At 27.2% G+C, this 17,412-nt stretch overlaps 1 protein-coding gene across 1 annotated transcript; it reads left to right on the top strand.

Annotated features, from left to right (window-relative positions):
- The first annotated feature begins 1,523 nt into the window (after positions 1-1,523).
- Positions 1,524-2,300, top strand: LOC100241449 (transcription factor bHLH167-like). Its single transcript, XM_002263404.3, has 3 exons — positions 1,524-1,715; positions 1,805-2,113; positions 2,232-2,300. The coding sequence occupies exons 1-3, from the start codon at positions 1,524-1,526 to the stop codon at positions 2,298-2,300; spliced, it is 570 nt and encodes a 189-aa protein (XP_002263440.1).
- The last annotated feature ends 15,112 nt before the right edge of the window (positions 2,301-17,412 follow it).

The raw sequence follows: 17,412 nt of genomic DNA on the forward strand, positions 1-17,412 counted from the left end.
GTAAAAATATTTAAAATGTATTTGATTTGAATTTGATATGAAATTGTTTTGAAATGGATACGAGAATGTTTGATTGAAAATTTTTAAATGTGTTAACATGTTTAAATTCAAAAAATTTTATGAAAAAAAAAATCATACATTGTACCTTTTATTTGCAATCATAATTAAACATGTGTGATTTATGAAAATGTATTAATATTTTTCTTATTAGGCTTTGAATTCATTTTTCCTTTATTGATAAATTTTTAGATGTTTTTAATTTGAATGAGAAGTGATAACTAGGCTGAATTTTTTTTTTATTAGGATTTAGTTAAACTTTATTTTTGTCATTATTTTGATATTAAAATTCAATTTTCGCTTAAATTATTTAAGCTTGAGGTTATTTGAAAAATAATACTTTGATTTATGCAGTAGTTATAAAGTTGAAAATTCAGGACTATAAAATTTATTTATTTTACTACTGAATTTACTGATTGAAAATCATGATGTCGTTGGAATGGGTGTTGGGCGTCACAGCTATTATATTCACATGATAAACTTGTCTAAATTTCTCTTATTTTTCGCAATTGTGTTGGATCCAGGTGTCAATCATCAAGAAGTTAGAGGGTTAATGCTGTGACACAAATTTGTGGGTTGTCCATTGACCTGATTGGCTGTAAGATGCAGAAGAGGGGTCGGAGACTGAGCCTAAGCATGTGCCTCATTATTTGGGCGCGTGCTTGAGCCCTACGATTTACAGGTAGACTAGATTGCCCCTGAATTCTTTCCACGCTTCGTACCTCTCTCATAAGTCATAACAGTGGTCACTGTCTCCTACTCATGATTCACCCCATAAAAATCAGTACAAAAACAGGGAGAATTGTGTTTTGGGCCGAGTAGGACCCAAAAATTAATAAAAGATCCTCCAAATACTTATAATTGATTGTAAAGATATAAAATTAGAATAGACAAAAATACCCCTTTTTACTTACACCCATCATTGATTACCAATATTTAATTTATTAGGCATGATTTTTGGGAGAAAAATAATTGATGAAAATAGTAATACCTTTCTAGAAAAGAATTAATTTACATGTCCCACCGATTAATATGTGAGAGAAAAAGATAAGGTAAATGATAAAAGAGAGAGGGAAAAAAAGAATGAAAGAGAGTGGGAAGTTAGTTGTTTTCTTTTTCTTTTTGACAATAAAGGGCATTTTTGAAAAATTAAATGTTTCATATCCTTCTTTTCAATTTGTAGACTTTCTTTAGGTGTTGGGTTTAAATATGAAACTTATGATGATCTTTTTATCAATTTTTGGGCCCAGCTGGGCCCAAAACACAATTCTCCCCTTTTATTATCTATCTAAGTCATGGGCAAAGTCAAGGAGACGCCAAAAGACGAACCATTTTCACATCTGTCAGCTATCCGTCTCTCACTCAGGGACAGGCGCCCGTATATTTCAAACAAAGGATGGACCTCCTTTACTATCATTGCATCTCTTCATTAAGGTTTTTCCGGTTCCCTCTTCCATAAGTTCGTAATGGCTCTGCTGGAAGCTGAAGATTCATTAGAGAAACAAGGTATAAAGAAACTAGCCAAGAAAGGTAGTATGACCCGTCGGGCCAGTAACTCACCTAAACTGCATCGAAATGAGATAGAAAAAAACCGAAGAATGAGTATGAAAGATCTGTATGCTAGGCTTGCTTTTCAGATTCCTACTGCACCATCCAAGGTACGTCCCACTACCATCACTAATATTAACTACTCTTCTGTTTCTTTTCTCAACCGTTAACTGATGAAATGCTGCATGCATGGACACAGTCCTCTTTACATCTGTTGTTGGAACATGCCACCACTCATGTAAAGAGATTGCAGCAAAGGTTAAAGATGCTGAAGCAAAAGAAGCAACTACTTGAGGGCAGAACTCATCATATAACTGGCAGCTCAAGGTCACCAGTGATAATAGTAAGAGAAATGGGTTCGACTTTAGAGGTATTTTTGACGAGCGGATTAAATAAGAATTTCTTCCTGTATGAAGTTATCAGCGTTCTGGAGGAAGAAGCAGCTCAAGTTGTAACTGCTAACCAATCCACTGTGGGGGACAGGATCATCTATAGCATATGTTCTCAGGCAAGTCGAACTTATGCACGTTCAAATCAATTAATGTTATCGAATTTTTTTATTCCGTTCCATCGACCCAGGCAGTCTTCTTTGGTATTAATATTACTTTATTCATTGACTTTTGTAGGCTGTTAGTTCTAGAATTGGTATAGAGACTTCGAGGGTGCGTGAACGATTGCAGGAACTGATATCTTGAAGTACTCAGATCAGCGTCGCTTGCGAAGTACTGATATCTTGAACCTATATGCCTTCGTGGAATATAGGATGCAATTACTAAATCCTTGTTCTTAATGCCATTTAGATGATCTGAAGTTGTAGAACATCTTTGTTATATACCCTCTACGTGGGTCTCCAAATCCTATGAGTTAATATTTTATTTCACTACTTATGAATGAAATTAAGAGATTAGTTCTCGGGTTTAATATTTTCTGAAGCATTACCCATTCCTACCTCACTCATGGATAAAAAATTATAAGAGATATTAACATAAAGTAGGAAGTTAAGTAAATAGTACTCCTGCACTATTGCTTTTCTTATATAAAGTTTAAACTTTTATTAAGTGTTGATGTAGCACATGCTGAGCAATTTCAGTGCTTCTCCGAATGCACAAATGGTAAAATTTAATTCCTTAATCTTGCAAATATTTACATGCAAAGCTATTGTGCGTAAACCAGAGATGAAAATATTGGGATATCATTGATATATCGATAAGCTCCACGATACATGCATAAGAAATTAATATCGGAGCTTTTGTGACATCCCACATTGGATAGGGGGGAAAGTTCATGATGTTATATCAGTATAGACTCCTCTTAACCCTGTAGACGTATTTTAAAGTCATGAAAGTTCATTTAAACTTAGAGCGAATAATATTTATACGATTAAATGCAAGTCATTTTAAATAGTATTAAAACCGATCCTCAACCTTGGTGTAGAGGCTTATTTGGCTCCATATGGGATGTTTGTCTATTTGGTCTTACAATCTCATAGAATATAATAAGGACATTATGTTTACATGGGGGGTGTTTGTGACATCTCACATTGAATATGGGAGAAAGTTCCTAGCGCTATATAAATATAAACTTCTCTTAACCTTATAAAAGTATTTTAAAAACCGTGAAAACAATATCTATAAGGTTGGGTGCAAGTCGTTATAAATGGATATTTCCAATAAAATCGTTATTTTCCGTTGATATATCGACAATACACCAACGATACACCGACTCCTCTTAACCTTGTAAAAGTATTTTAAAAATCGTGAGGGCAATATCTACACAGTTGGATGTGAGTCGTTATAAATGGATATTTCCAATAAAATCGCCATTTTTTCACCAATATTTTCATGATACTTTGATGCCGATCACCCTGGTTCCCCCCACCCCACATACCTTTTGTGATGTGGGATTCCATGAACCCCCCATATACCTTTTGTGATGTGGGATGCTTTTGTCGATTAAATATATATATATATATATATATATATATATACACTATAAATTAATCACAATAAATTTAATATAAATAAATTAAAATAAATATTAATTTTTGAATAAAATTATCAAAATTTTGAAATAAAAAATACTTATACAAATTATCATTATTTTTTATGTCATTAAGTACATCTAAATTAGATGAATATGCATAAAATATGTTTTCAAGTTATAAATATTATTATTAAATATCACAACTGTATATGCATCATTATTTATTTTATATCATTTAATATAATTGAAATAAAAGAATCATAATTTTGATATTAAATATATTTTTAAATTAGACATATTATAATTAAATATCATAACGATGTATTCTTAATATATCCATAAAATCGAAATATTGATATATCTATAATTATCGATATTTTCATCCTTGATGTAAACTCGATAGTTGAGCCGTAACTTAAGGCTAACATTAAGTATGCACTTTGCATGAAAAATTCACGCAGGGCTATATTTCTCTTTTACTGTATTAAACGCTATCATCAGAGGGTATAGAGGTTTTGGTTGCATCTATTTATTAATCTGGATATAGCGGTAGCATATAATGCTGAGATGGCTATTAGTTGGGAGCTCAACCAATCTGGACCCAAGTATCAAAGACGTAAAGCCTTAAGAATCCACCCAACCAACTCCTGCTCCAAATCTCTCAAATTCCATGCATAGTTTAAGCAGGTTAAAGCGTATTTGCCACAAGATATGGCACAGAGATAAAAGATAATTTGCAATCGTTCTTTCCTTAATCGATTTCCTTCTTTTAAAAAAATTAAAAATTAATCAATATATGACTTATATTAATATTAAAATGTAATGATCCACATCAAAATTTTGATACATTCATTACTATAGAATTTTCACCATATCATCATTAATGCAGCTTCTAGGCAATTGCTCTTTAGACTAATTAATACTAAGGAAACCCACTTTGGAATTGTTTGAGATGCTGATAGGATTGTTGTGCCTCGAGCTATATAATGACCCATTCTAATAGATAATGACAAACCAGGGGTCATATAATTTAGATGATCAAACAATTAACAGAATTTCAATGGAGGTAGACGCCAATGTAGAATGCTCACAAGTCAAAACTTGCAATGGGGGAAACGGACTGACGATCTCATATGCTCTTTGAACAGGACTTCAGCTCTAAACGTAACGTACAAGGACAAAGCAAGAACAAGACCAGTCATCCTTTTGTTCCTCTTTTTCTTGGTCGTCCTATTTCTTAACAACTTTCCCTTGCATACAATGCTTTTCGCGAGTTTTACTTTTTTGTTGCCTTCCAGGAAACTTCATTTTCGTTACCAACCCGGCAACAACTGTCTGAATTGACTGGTCTGCATGTGGACCAATTCTTTATTTATCTCGGTCAACTTGGGGCTGACTTGATGGGCTCATATTTACATTTTGGAGAATTGTGTGGTCTCAAAATTTACCCATGTTCCATATGTCTCTTTTAATTGATTTTAAGGATATAAAATAACGATGAACTAAAATAACAATTAATTATTCATATAAATTTTTTGGGTTTTTATTACACCAATGTTTACACAACCAGAATAATTATATTTTAACTATTTGAATTTTTCATTATTTTTTAAAACTTTTTTTTTATAAATAATTAAAAATTAGCATTATTTTCTATTTTAAATCATAAATAAAGAAAAATTACATTCAAAAACTATTTTTAAAAATACTTTCTAAAAAAAATATGGTAATATGATTTTTATTTTTAATATTTTCTTTTTGAAATAACGTTTAATTAAAAAAAATGAAAACTATTTTTAAAAATAAAATTGAAAACCTTAGTACTATTTTTTATATAAAAATAAAAAAAAAATTAAATTTCATTCTTTGATTATCTATTTTTATTTTTTCCATTAGTTATTTTAATAATATATATATATATATATATATATAGTATGTTTACAATTAAACAAAGGAATTGGTCAATTGTGTATTTTTTTTTTTTTTGTGACTATCTTTTACATGAAAAATAATTAAATAACTAAATTATATATATTTATTACTCTTTTTAATTTTATTTTCTCTATTTTTTGTGTAAAATTTTAATATATCCATAATTAACAAAGTAATAAATTAATTGTGCATATTTTGATCTATTAAAATAAATTAATTTCTAATTTAAATAAATAAAATGAATTAAGTAAATAAATTTGCGGTTATTTCTATTTTCTAACATATCTTAGATTAATATTTTTTTTTACTGTTAAATAAATTTATTATTATTTTTTCTTTAATTCCAAAAATAAAATGAAATAAATAAATAAATTTGGTATGTTCAAACTAATACTATATTTATATTTCTTATGGTTAAATAATTTTTTTATTCTTTTTTCTTTATTTCCAAAAATAAAAGGAAATAAATAAATAAATTTGGTTTAAATAATAATTTTTAAGTAATTTCTTTATCTTATTTTTAATTACATTTTGCATTGACAATAAAATAAAATAACATTTTATTTGTTTTAATTATTTTAAATGTCAAACCATTGGAAATAAAGTTTATACACTCATGTGAACATAATTTATGCATATATATAAAATTTATACCATTATACAAGGTTATTACACTAATTGTATAAGGAAAATATACCAATCGTACAATGGGTGTATAAGACTGTACATTTTGAACAACTTTTTTTTTCTTGTCATATAAGGATTATACACTCTCTCCTACCACAAATTCTTTCATTTCATATACTTTATTTAACTCACATATGACAATTCAAATACTTACCTCAATAATGATGTTTGAGGAAAAATTTTGTTTTTACATTTTATATCATTTTCTAAATCAAATCATTAAAAACATGATTCACACATCATATGTGGACACATAATGTATGCATGTGGATGAAATTTGTATCATTGTATAAGGGTGTTATACTAACTATACAAGGTAAATATTCTAATTGGACTTGACAAATGCTCTAACTATATAAGGCAAATGTTTTAATTATACAAGGGGTGTACAAGGCTATCATTTATAAAGGATTTCAATCGATTTTGGACAACTTTTTTTTTTTTTTTTTTTATCTTGTCATCTAAGGATTGCACACTCTCATGGCACAAATTCTTCTATCATACATTCATCTTATGCACTTTATTTAACTCACATATGAAAAATTCACTAATGATGTTTGAGGGAAAATTTTGTTTTTTCATCTTCCATTATTTTTTTAACCAAACCAATGGAAACATGATTAACCTACATATGGGCACACATTGAGTAGGGGGTATATGGAATTTGCGTCACTATATAAAATATTTACACTAAGTGTACATGACAAATATACTAATTGTACAAGGATGTACAAAATTATCATTTATAAAGGATTTTAAGTGATTCGTTGTTTATTTCCCCTAACCGATGATAGATGATATTCCTTATATACATTCATCTCATGTACTTTATTTAACTTGCATATGGTTAGTTGAATAGGTACCTCGCTTTTGATAATTGTAGAACAAAAGTATACAACGATTTTTCGTCTTCTTTTAAACCAAACCAATGCAAACATGGTTAACTAACCTACAGTCAGATATTCATGAGACGATGTATGAAATTTGAGTTACTATACAAATGTATTACATTAGTTGTACAAGACAAATTTACTAACTATAAAAGCATGTACAAGACTACTTTTTGTTAAGGATTTCAAGCAAGGATGAAAATATCAGTAATCACGGATATATCAGTACTTCGATTTTATGGATATATCAGATATATCGGGGATATATCAACAGATATTTTGGAAAAAAATATCAATAAGCTTAAAATTGACCAAAATTTATAAAAATATAAAAAAAAAACTTTATAAAAATGTAATTAAAAGTATAATAATATATTAAGTTGTTTTATTAAATAATTTGATATATATATAATATGATTTATCATATTTGATAATAATATTATATGCATCGATAAAAATATGAATTTTATAAGTGTAAATTTATTATTAAATTACATATAATATTATGATATTTGATTATAATATGTATAATTTTAAAATATATATTAATATTAAAATTATGATCTATTTAATTCAATTGTATTAAATAATATAAAATAAATTATGATATATGTACAATTTTTAATATTTAATTAATTATTAATGATATTAAAAGCACTATAAAAAAAATTATATAATTTTTATATTTTTGGTAATCAATTAAAAGAAAATTTTGCATTTAATTATAAAATAATTATAATTAATTTTCTCTTTAAAATATTTTTTTAACATTTTCTTTATATAATGAGTTTAACTATATATAGGTTTAGTGCATATTATTTAATAAAGGGCAAGTTTGCCTGGATGGTAATTGGTTTGAACCCCAAACCTTTTGAAAGGCCATTTTAGGGGGACTGTTCATTGTAGCGTGTTTAACCCATTGACCTCGCGTTAACCAGGTGATGTATCGGGGAAAATCCAATATATCGCGAGATATCGCCGATTTTCGGGGATTTCTCTTGAAATTTCGCCAAAATATTTCTCTATGAAATATCATACCCGCCAACACACCAATATTTGGCGATATTTTCTTTCCTATTTCAAGTGATTTTGAAAAATTTTCCAATTTTTTTTCACCCAAGGATTTTTCCCCACTCAAATTCTCTCACTTAAGAATTGTTTGGAATTTTTTTTTTAAATTTCATCATCAAAATTTTGTAATTGCATATTTTGTTTTTGTAGTTTTAACAATGTTCTTTCTTTCCACCATTTTTTTTGGTGAAATTTTATCTAAATGAATCTATATTTAAAATCATATTTATTAAATTTTTTTACTAAGATTATATTTAATTCTTTTAATATATTTATACTCATTTATTTAAAAAATGAAAAACTAATGTTTTTTTTTTGTAAACATGTTTTATTACCTTTCAAGTAAAAAATTAAATAAGTTTGAAAGTCAATAAAAAAAATTAAATACCACTTTCAATCATTTTTAAATAAAAATTTATATAACATATTTTATTTAAAATTTAATTTCTAAAGTTTCACTAAAAAATTGTATTAACAATTTTCTTACTGTAAATCAAAATACTTTGTATTATTTTATCTAGATAAGAATAATTATTAATATAATATTAGAACTTCATATCATACTTATTTTTTCAATAAATTTATCCTTTTAAAAATTTTAAAATAAAAATATTAAAAATTAAAAAACTAAAAGGATAATATATATATATATATATATATATATATAATAAGAGTGAAGTGATAGTTAATTTTTTAATTTTTTAAAATATGGTTAATGTGGAAATTATAAAAAATAAGAGAAGAATATAAATAAAATGGTGATGTAAATTTAAAATAAAAAAATGAAAATTAAACCAAAAGTTAAATACAAAAAGATAAAAAAATATTTGAAAGAAAAATCTCAACAAAAAAAAATTATCATTGCTTATAATAAGAGTAAAAGAATTCCATACTTTTAAAAATGAAAAGAAAAAAAATATTATTGTTTTTTATTTGATATAAAATGGAAATATAGATTAGAAGAAAAAGAAAAAGAAAAAGTTAGAAATGGATGGGAATAGAAAAGGGAATAAAAGATTTTAAAAAGAAAATAAAATTTACACTCATATATCGTGTTTATATGAAGGTGAAGGGTATTTGAGAAATTCATAAAAAATAATATTTTTTAACTTAATTTTTAAGTTTTATTTAAATATTAGGCTTAAAAGGAGAACGGCCAATTTTAAATTTTACTGCACATCTCACCCCAAAACAGAATTCTCCCTCTATATTTTTGTGGGAGAATTGTGTTTTGGGCCCAGCTGGGCCCAAAAATTGATAAAAGATCCTCATAAGTTTCATATTTAAACCCAACACCTAAAGAAAGTCTACAAATTGAAAAGAAGGATATGAAACATTTAATTTTCCGAAAATGCCCTTTATTGTCAAAAAGAAAAAGAAAACAACTAACTTCCCACTCTTTTTCATTCTTTTTTTCCCTCTCTCTTTCATCATTCACCTTATCTTTTTCTCTCACATATTAATCGGTGGGACATATAAATTAATTCTTTTCTAGAAAGGTGTTACTATTTTCACCAATTATTTTTCTCCCAAAAACCATGCCTAATAAATTAAATATTGGTAATCAATGGTTGGAAAGGATTATTACTATATTTTTAAAGTAAAATTTTTTTAAATACCTCATAATTTTTTTTTAAGCTTACAAAATATATAATAAATAATTTTTAAACACCTTAAAAAATATTATTATTCTTTTTTATCCAATATATATATATAAATACCTTTAAGGTTGTAGACAATTATTTGAATATTTTCTCTATTTTTTGGACAATACATTGATATTTTTTTAATATATTATTTTGTAACATGATCATCTTTTAACTAATGGTGATAATTAATTTTTAATTGAATAATGTATTATAACTTAATAATTTGAAAAATATTCAAATGTTTTTTTAAATCTAAAATAGATGTGGACTTGACATGATTTAAATTATTAAAGCATGATGTCATTAAGTCAAGCAAATGTATCATATTAAGAGATGTGTATGTAAATTATATCATAATTTTCTCTTTTTTTTTTTATTTTTTTTCCTCGTACATGATATCTTTTGTATAAAGTTTTGTAGATGAAAAATAATAAAATCTTTTGTTATGTAAAGAGGTATAACAACACATTAAAATTGAAAAGAGAATATAATGGAATACAAATTAGATGAAAATCACTTTAAATAAGGATATAATAGAAAACATATAAATGTAAGAAAAAACCATTATTTATATGTACGAAAAACATATAAATATAATAGAAACATATAAATTTTGGTAGAGAATATCTAAATGACATAGTTTGGTAAAAAAATATTCATAATTTTTCCTCAACAATTATTATATGTTGTTTATATTGTCTTAAGTTATTTGAAACAATGACATTAATGTGTTATCCATTTATATTAATTTGATTTCACAAAAAAAAAAAAAAAAAAAGGTAATACCTAAATATTATGGTTAATTTTCCTTTATATAGGATGTAAATGTTGTAAGAAAAAATATTGTTAAAACTACTTAAATGAAATATGCAATTACAAATTTTGGATGATGAAATTTAAAATTTAAAATTAAAACAATTTTTAGGTGAAGGAATGTGTGGGGGAAAAGTGTTCAATCCTTATGTGACAAGAAAAAAAAAAGTTCAGAATTGATTAAAATCTTGCATAAAAGATAACATTGTACACTCTTGTATAATTAGTACATTTACCCCATACAGTTAGTACATTGCCTTACACAGTGAGTGGAATACTCTTTTATAGTTAGTGTAACACCCTTATATAATAGTGAAAATTTCATAAACAATTTATGGGTAACAAAAAAAATAAAGAAATGATTCAAAATCAACTAAAATCTTTCACAAATGGTAGCCTTGTACACCCTTGTACACTTAGTACATTTTCCTTGTACAATTAGTGTAACATCATTGTACAATGGTGCAATATATCCCTCTTAAGTTGTGTGTCCACGTAGATATATTAATCTTATTTCTAATGGTTTGGCTAACAAAATGGTGGATGAATTATGATTAAATTTCTTTTCCCCAAACATTATTACTAAGAAAAGTATCAAAATTTTCATGTGAAAGTTAAATAAATTGCATGACGTAGGTATGCAATCTATGGGTGACAAGGAAAATGAAAAAGTGATTCAAAATCGATTAAATTTTTTTATAGATGGTAGTCTTGTACACCCTTGTACACTTAGTACATTTTCCTTATACACTTAGTACATTTCCCTTGTACAATTAGTGTAATACCATTGTACAATATATCTATCCTAAGTAATATGTCCATGTAGGAGTGTTAACCATATTTCTAGTGGTTTAACTAATAAAAGGATGGATGAATTAGGGTTAGTTTTTTTTTTTTCCCAAACATCATTATTGGGGAAAGTATCGGAATTTCCATATGGGAGTTAAATAAAGTGCATGACATGAGTATGCAATTTGTGGGTGACAAGGAAAATAAAGGAGTGGTTCAAAATAGATTGAAATCTTTTATAAATGGTAATCTTATACACTGTTTGTACACTTAGTACATTTCCCTTATACAGTTAGTAAATACTCTTGTATAGTGACACAAATTTCATATTCCCGTAGTGCATATATGCCTATATTTGTATTAAACATGATTCTAGTAGTTTGATTAAAAAAATGATGAAAAACTTCAATCCAATTTTTTTATGAATATATTACATTTTTGTGAAAAAAATATACAATTGACCAATTCCTTTATTTAATTGTGAACATATTATATTTTAAAAATAAAAAAGAATAATTAATAAATGAAATTTAATTCTTTTTATTATCTTAGTATTAAACAAGGTCTTCAATTTTCATTTTTAAAAATATTTTTCATTTTTTTAATTAAATGTATTTTCAAAAAGAGACAATATAGAAAATAAAATTAATTTTTAAAAATAAAAAAATAATAAAAACTAGAAAAAATATTTTAAAACCAAACTCAAACATAATCTATATAATTTTTAACTACTTGTTTTTATTTAAAATGAGTAAACATATCATTTAACCATTTTGTATGAGAAAAAAATCAATCTCTACTATACTATGTATTGATATAATTCATTTCTAAATACGAAAACATTTTAGTTGGATATTTAAAATAAAAACTCTTCATCTATCCTCTTTCTCTCTTTTTCTTTTTTCTCATTTCAATAAATTTTCAATTAATTCAAATCATTAACAAAATTCCTTAATAAACAAATTTGGAACATTCATATAACTTATTACAAAAGTCTATGTTCAAAAAATTATTAAACTATGGAAAGAAAAAGATTAAAAAAAAAAAACTTTAAACTTTTTATTTTATAATAATAAAAAAAATAAACTTTAAAATACTTTTTAGTATAAAAGAAAAAAAAAATAGTAAATATATTTATTTTAAATAGTGTTTTAATCATTAAATTATTTACTTGTAAAATGTAAAAAATAATTTTTATTCATTTAAATTAATATTTTTTTCAAAAGTATGTTCCAAAATAATTTTTGAATCATTAATATAATTTTTATTTATTTATAATTTAAAAATAGAAAATAATGTTGATTTTTCAATTATTTTTAAAGGAGTTTAAAAAATAATAAAAAAATAAAAAAATGATTAAATAAAGGAGAATTTTATGGATGAGGCATGTAAAGAGTGGTGGTATAAAGACAAAATGATGAGTGTAAGTAAAAAATGGTATTTTTGTCTATTCCAATTTTATATCCTTACAATCGATTATAGGTGTTTGAAGGATCATTTATTAATTTTTGGGCCTAGCTTGCCCAAAACACAATTCCCCCTTATAAAAGCCCATCATCAATGCCTCCTTTTTGACTTTGCCAGTCATGAATAGTAACATCAATCAATATCATGAAGGATTGAAAATCTCACCCAAAATCCGCAATTTTATATCGGATGGCCACAGATGAGAAACGATCATGAGCGTGAGATAATACCACGGTTGAGGATAATTTTCGCGGCAACTTCCTTTTTTATTATTATTTTTATTTTTGACTATTTTTTTTAAAATGAACGATAATGATTTTTTATTTAAATTTGTATTATTATTTTATTTTATTTTATTTTATTTTATTTTTATAATTTTTAAAAACTGTAAAAACGAAACCTTTGTCTTAAGTTTTTTTTATTAGATTTAACACAATAATTTTCTTATTTATGAAAAATTATAAAGTTAGCTAGCAAATAACTAAAATATCAAAAAATTAATAAAACAATTGTTTTTAAATATTTTATAAGATACAACTATTAAATGACATTGATAAGATAAATTATAAATGTAATTTTCAATAATTTTAGTAATTTAAATAAAATATTATTTAAAAATTTTGGAAGATCTAATTTATTTGTTTAGAGTATAAAATGCGATTGAGCTGGCAATATGATTGGCATGAAATAAATACATTCAGTCTCACGCAATCACATCATTTTGGCATCGACCAAGCACCCAATTATCTAACTTAATGGAGTTATTTATCACAAGGTGTCCCTACTTGTGTAAGTTTTGTAGGTGAATCAAGCTTCTTTCTAACCCATTTTCTCACCCGTTTCTTTTCCTTTTCCTTTTCCTTTTTCAGCGCCTTTCCGTCATGACCGAGCACGCAAGGTCGGCTCAAGGGAGAGACCCCCTCGTCTATGCAAGTTGACATTTCACAACCTTAAGCAAGCCATTTCAGAAAGGTCTAAGATTTGCACCATGCAAGGTGACATCCAAGCCACCTGAAATCTGTAGGGAATGGAAGCAACACTTCATAGGCATGAAGGTACACTTCTGTAAAAGAGATTAGGATAAAAATCTTGAGGAGACTCCTCACCTATGAATAGCCATGTCCTTTGGCAACAATCAACGTCTTGGTGGTTCAAAAGCTTTTTACAATAGCTTAGCTTAATTTAGCATAGGAATAAAGCATGTGTTTTCTTCGGGTTTACCACCTGACCCTCTTCTATATAACCTAGTATTTGTGTTCATGTTTGAATTTTGAACCTATGGTTTTAATTTTATGAAAACTTCGTTTAGTTGTCAAATTTATCTTCTCTTATTTCTTTTAAATTTTAAAATTATAATGCTATCCGTTTGAGGCTTAAGGAGGGAAGTAAGTTTGCATTTACCAGTAGCTAGTAGTTTAGGAATCAATCTCCTCCTTCTTTGGTTGAGCTAAAGCTTGCTAAGGCAAGGAATCATGCTCAGCCTGCTATCATTGCAATTCCTTATTGCTTGAAATGTCTTGAACAAGAATTGACGATGAAGTAAGTCTCATAAGAAAGCCTCTCATAGGTCGGTCTTAGCCAGCTAATAAAGTAAGGACTTAAAAATGCAATACCCATTCAAGATATGGATTACACCATGCATGAGAAGACTCCCACAAGCAATAACAGAGTTTAATTATTTTCCTTGTTAATCTCATTTATTTCTGGTTATTAATTGCTTTATTATCTGAGTTACTACTCCCCCCTTAAATTCAATGGTTATTTAATGCTTCCATTTACATTTTGATTTAATAGCATTCACTACCAACATTCCAAAGAAACATCATCATTTCCAACATTGACGCACTGCAATTTAGCTTTCATTAAAAATACATGTTTGGTAGCTACTTGTTAGAATAGACCCTTAAAAGCAATCATATATATAACTGTGGAACTTTCATTTTTTCCCTTTAACATATATTTTTAAGTTTACTTCCAGTGCTCTATAATAGTTATTTGATAACCCAGTACTACTCGTATAACTTACCTTTTTTAAGCCACTTTGAAGATTTTGGTTGAGGGGTTTATCCGGTTCTACATTATGACCTTAGTTGCCCTTCAAGTTTATATTAGACTTCATTTTGGTGCACTTTAGGTTAGACTTAGTTAGGCTCACCTAGTCTTACCCTTGGCCCGTATAGGTATATCTGACCCATTTAGACACCTTAAACCCATCTAGATTCACTTAGGCCTATTTAGACACACTTGACCCATTAGATATTTTTAATGTGACTAGTAAAGTTGCATAACTCATTGATATCATTTACTTATTTATTTATTTTTATTTTTATTATTATTATCAATCACTTTTATTTAATCATTTATTATATTTTAATTTATTTTTATTCTTATCAATCACTTTTATTTATTTATAGTTATTTTATTATCTTTTATTTATTTGTTTGTTATTATTTTATCATTCTCCGATTTATTTATTTATTTTTATTCATTTATTTAATTTAATAATCTAAAGTTTTTATGGAAAAATCTACCAATGGAAAAGTTTTATAGAAAAGGTAAGACTTGATATGCATGGATTTATCTTTCAAATTTAAAAAGAATTTTTCTGGTGGATGAGACATAAAATCGTAGAAGGGCTGCCAACTACTATAAAAGCACAAACAGATGGGTTTTTTAAGGGGATTTGGGAGATTGTTTTTCAGAGGGAGAAAATAAAAGAGAGCATAGAGGGAAATATAGGAAAAGAGGGAGGGTTTTGGAGATTGTTTTTATAGACGAAGAGAGATAGAGAAAAAAATGAGGTCTTTTTCAAAATGGACTTTCAGCACGACAGAGAAGGGAGGGGAGGCTGCTCCAGGTATGTTTGCTATGGGTTTCTGCTCGTTTTCATGATCTTTGTTCTTCATCTTCTCTTTTTATTACTGGTATATAATTTACTGGTGGGGTGCCCATGATGTTTGAGAATTGTAGGGTGTTGTCGCCAAACTATAGGATTAGGTGGACGGTGAGTGCTGATGAGGATTCAATTGATTTTGGCTTGGAGGTAGCAATTGGGTTAATGAATTGCACGATGTTCGAATGGGCAGACCCAAAGTCAACTTACTCACCCATGCAAAGGGGCATCATGTGACAGCACACAACTGCCAATTCGTGCACATTACCACGTATTCTCAAGGGGATTCCATGTAGCCAATAAGGTGGACCACCATACAGCTCACACGCATGTTGCTTTGAAAGGGAAGTCCTCCAATGCACCACCCAAAGGGGCCAAGTGTTAAATACTTGTTTTCCATAAAAATTCCAATTCCCAAATAATTTTCCAAAATCCCAATTCTTAAATTTATTTATTTTTCTAAAAAAAAAAAATCCATTTTCAAATAATTTTTAAACATGCCAATTTTCAAATTTAATTTTTAAAACTTTAATCTTCAAATAATTTTCCAAAATTCCAATTCTTAAATTTAATTCTTCTAAAAAAAATTCAATTCTCAAATAATTTTTCAATATGCCAATTTTCAAATTTAATTTTCAAAACTTTAATCTTCAAATAATTTTCCAAAACTCCTACTTTTGAATTTAATTCTTAAAACTTCCATTCCCAACTAATTCTTTAAAATACCAATTTTCAAAACTTCTATTTTCGAATAATTTTCCGTTTTCCTTGATTTTTAATAAGCACGAATAAATCTCATGGTTCCAAATAATGAGACTGATTGAATCAATTCGTGCAAAAGCAATCTGGACCTTGGTGGGGGGTTTGACATTCTTGATATCTTATTTGATATTGATTCAAATGAGGGGATTGTTCGATATTTGGCTGATTTTAATTGTTCTCTATGATATATATGAGAATTGTTTATATTTGTTATTGAACTAACATTGTTTTCCATAGAGGTGTTATGCATGCTATCCAGGTACGCTCTCTATCACTTACTTTTCCGGAATTTTATGAACATGCATGTTGTTGTAAGTTATATCTATGTCTGATTCCATTCTTGGGTGCTTAGATGTATGTTAGATTTGCTTGGACAAAATACATGTTTTGTACTATATTTCTATGCTAACTTTGATGTTTTATGATAACGCTTGATAAATAGTCCATGTACACACTTTGACTCTCTTTTGTGATCATGATTTGACTTTTTGGTTTGACATGTTAATTCTGAAATCACCTTAGTCTACCAAGGTATCTTCAATTAATTAATTAATTGTCACATTCTCATCAACTTAGTTAGTAGAGACCTCTTTAGGGCTTAGAGGGGTGCTACCTCTTAGAAGTACCTTCCCAATAAGTAACTTGATCCCCGGACTTAGACTCGGGTTTTTCAAAGACACATTTTTCCAAAAACTATGGAATAATTTCTTTAGGGTTTTCTTTCTTATTTTATTTTCCCTTTAAAATAAAAATAAAATAAGTGACGACTCTGACTTTTCCAAAACTAATTTTTCACCAAATAAAAGCAAGTCTCGTCGATTGAGTGGGAACGCATGTGAAAAATGCAGGTCCACAATAACGTAATATTTTG

Source organism: Vitis vinifera, chromosome 1, assembly GCF_030704535.1.
Source record: "Vitis vinifera cultivar Pinot Noir 40024 chromosome 1, ASM3070453v1".
NCBI classification, from domain to species: Eukaryota; Viridiplantae; Streptophyta; class Magnoliopsida; order Vitales; family Vitaceae; genus Vitis; species Vitis vinifera.

What these genes read in the sequence shown, in the direction of transcription:
- LOC100241449 (XM_002263404.3), top strand. Translation starts at nt 1,524, where the DNA reads ATGGCTCTGCTGGAAGCTGAAGATTCATTAGAGAAACAAGGTATAAAG. An exon ending in TTCCTACTGCACCATCCAAG is followed by an intron (nt 1,716 to 1,804) that starts GTACGTCCCACT and finishes GCATGGACACAG; the next exon opens with TCCTCTTTACATCTGTTGTT. An exon ending in TCTATAGCATATGTTCTCAG is followed by an intron (nt 2,114 to 2,231) that starts GCAAGTCGAACT and finishes TGACTTTTGTAG; the next exon opens with GCTGTTAGTTCTAGAATTGG.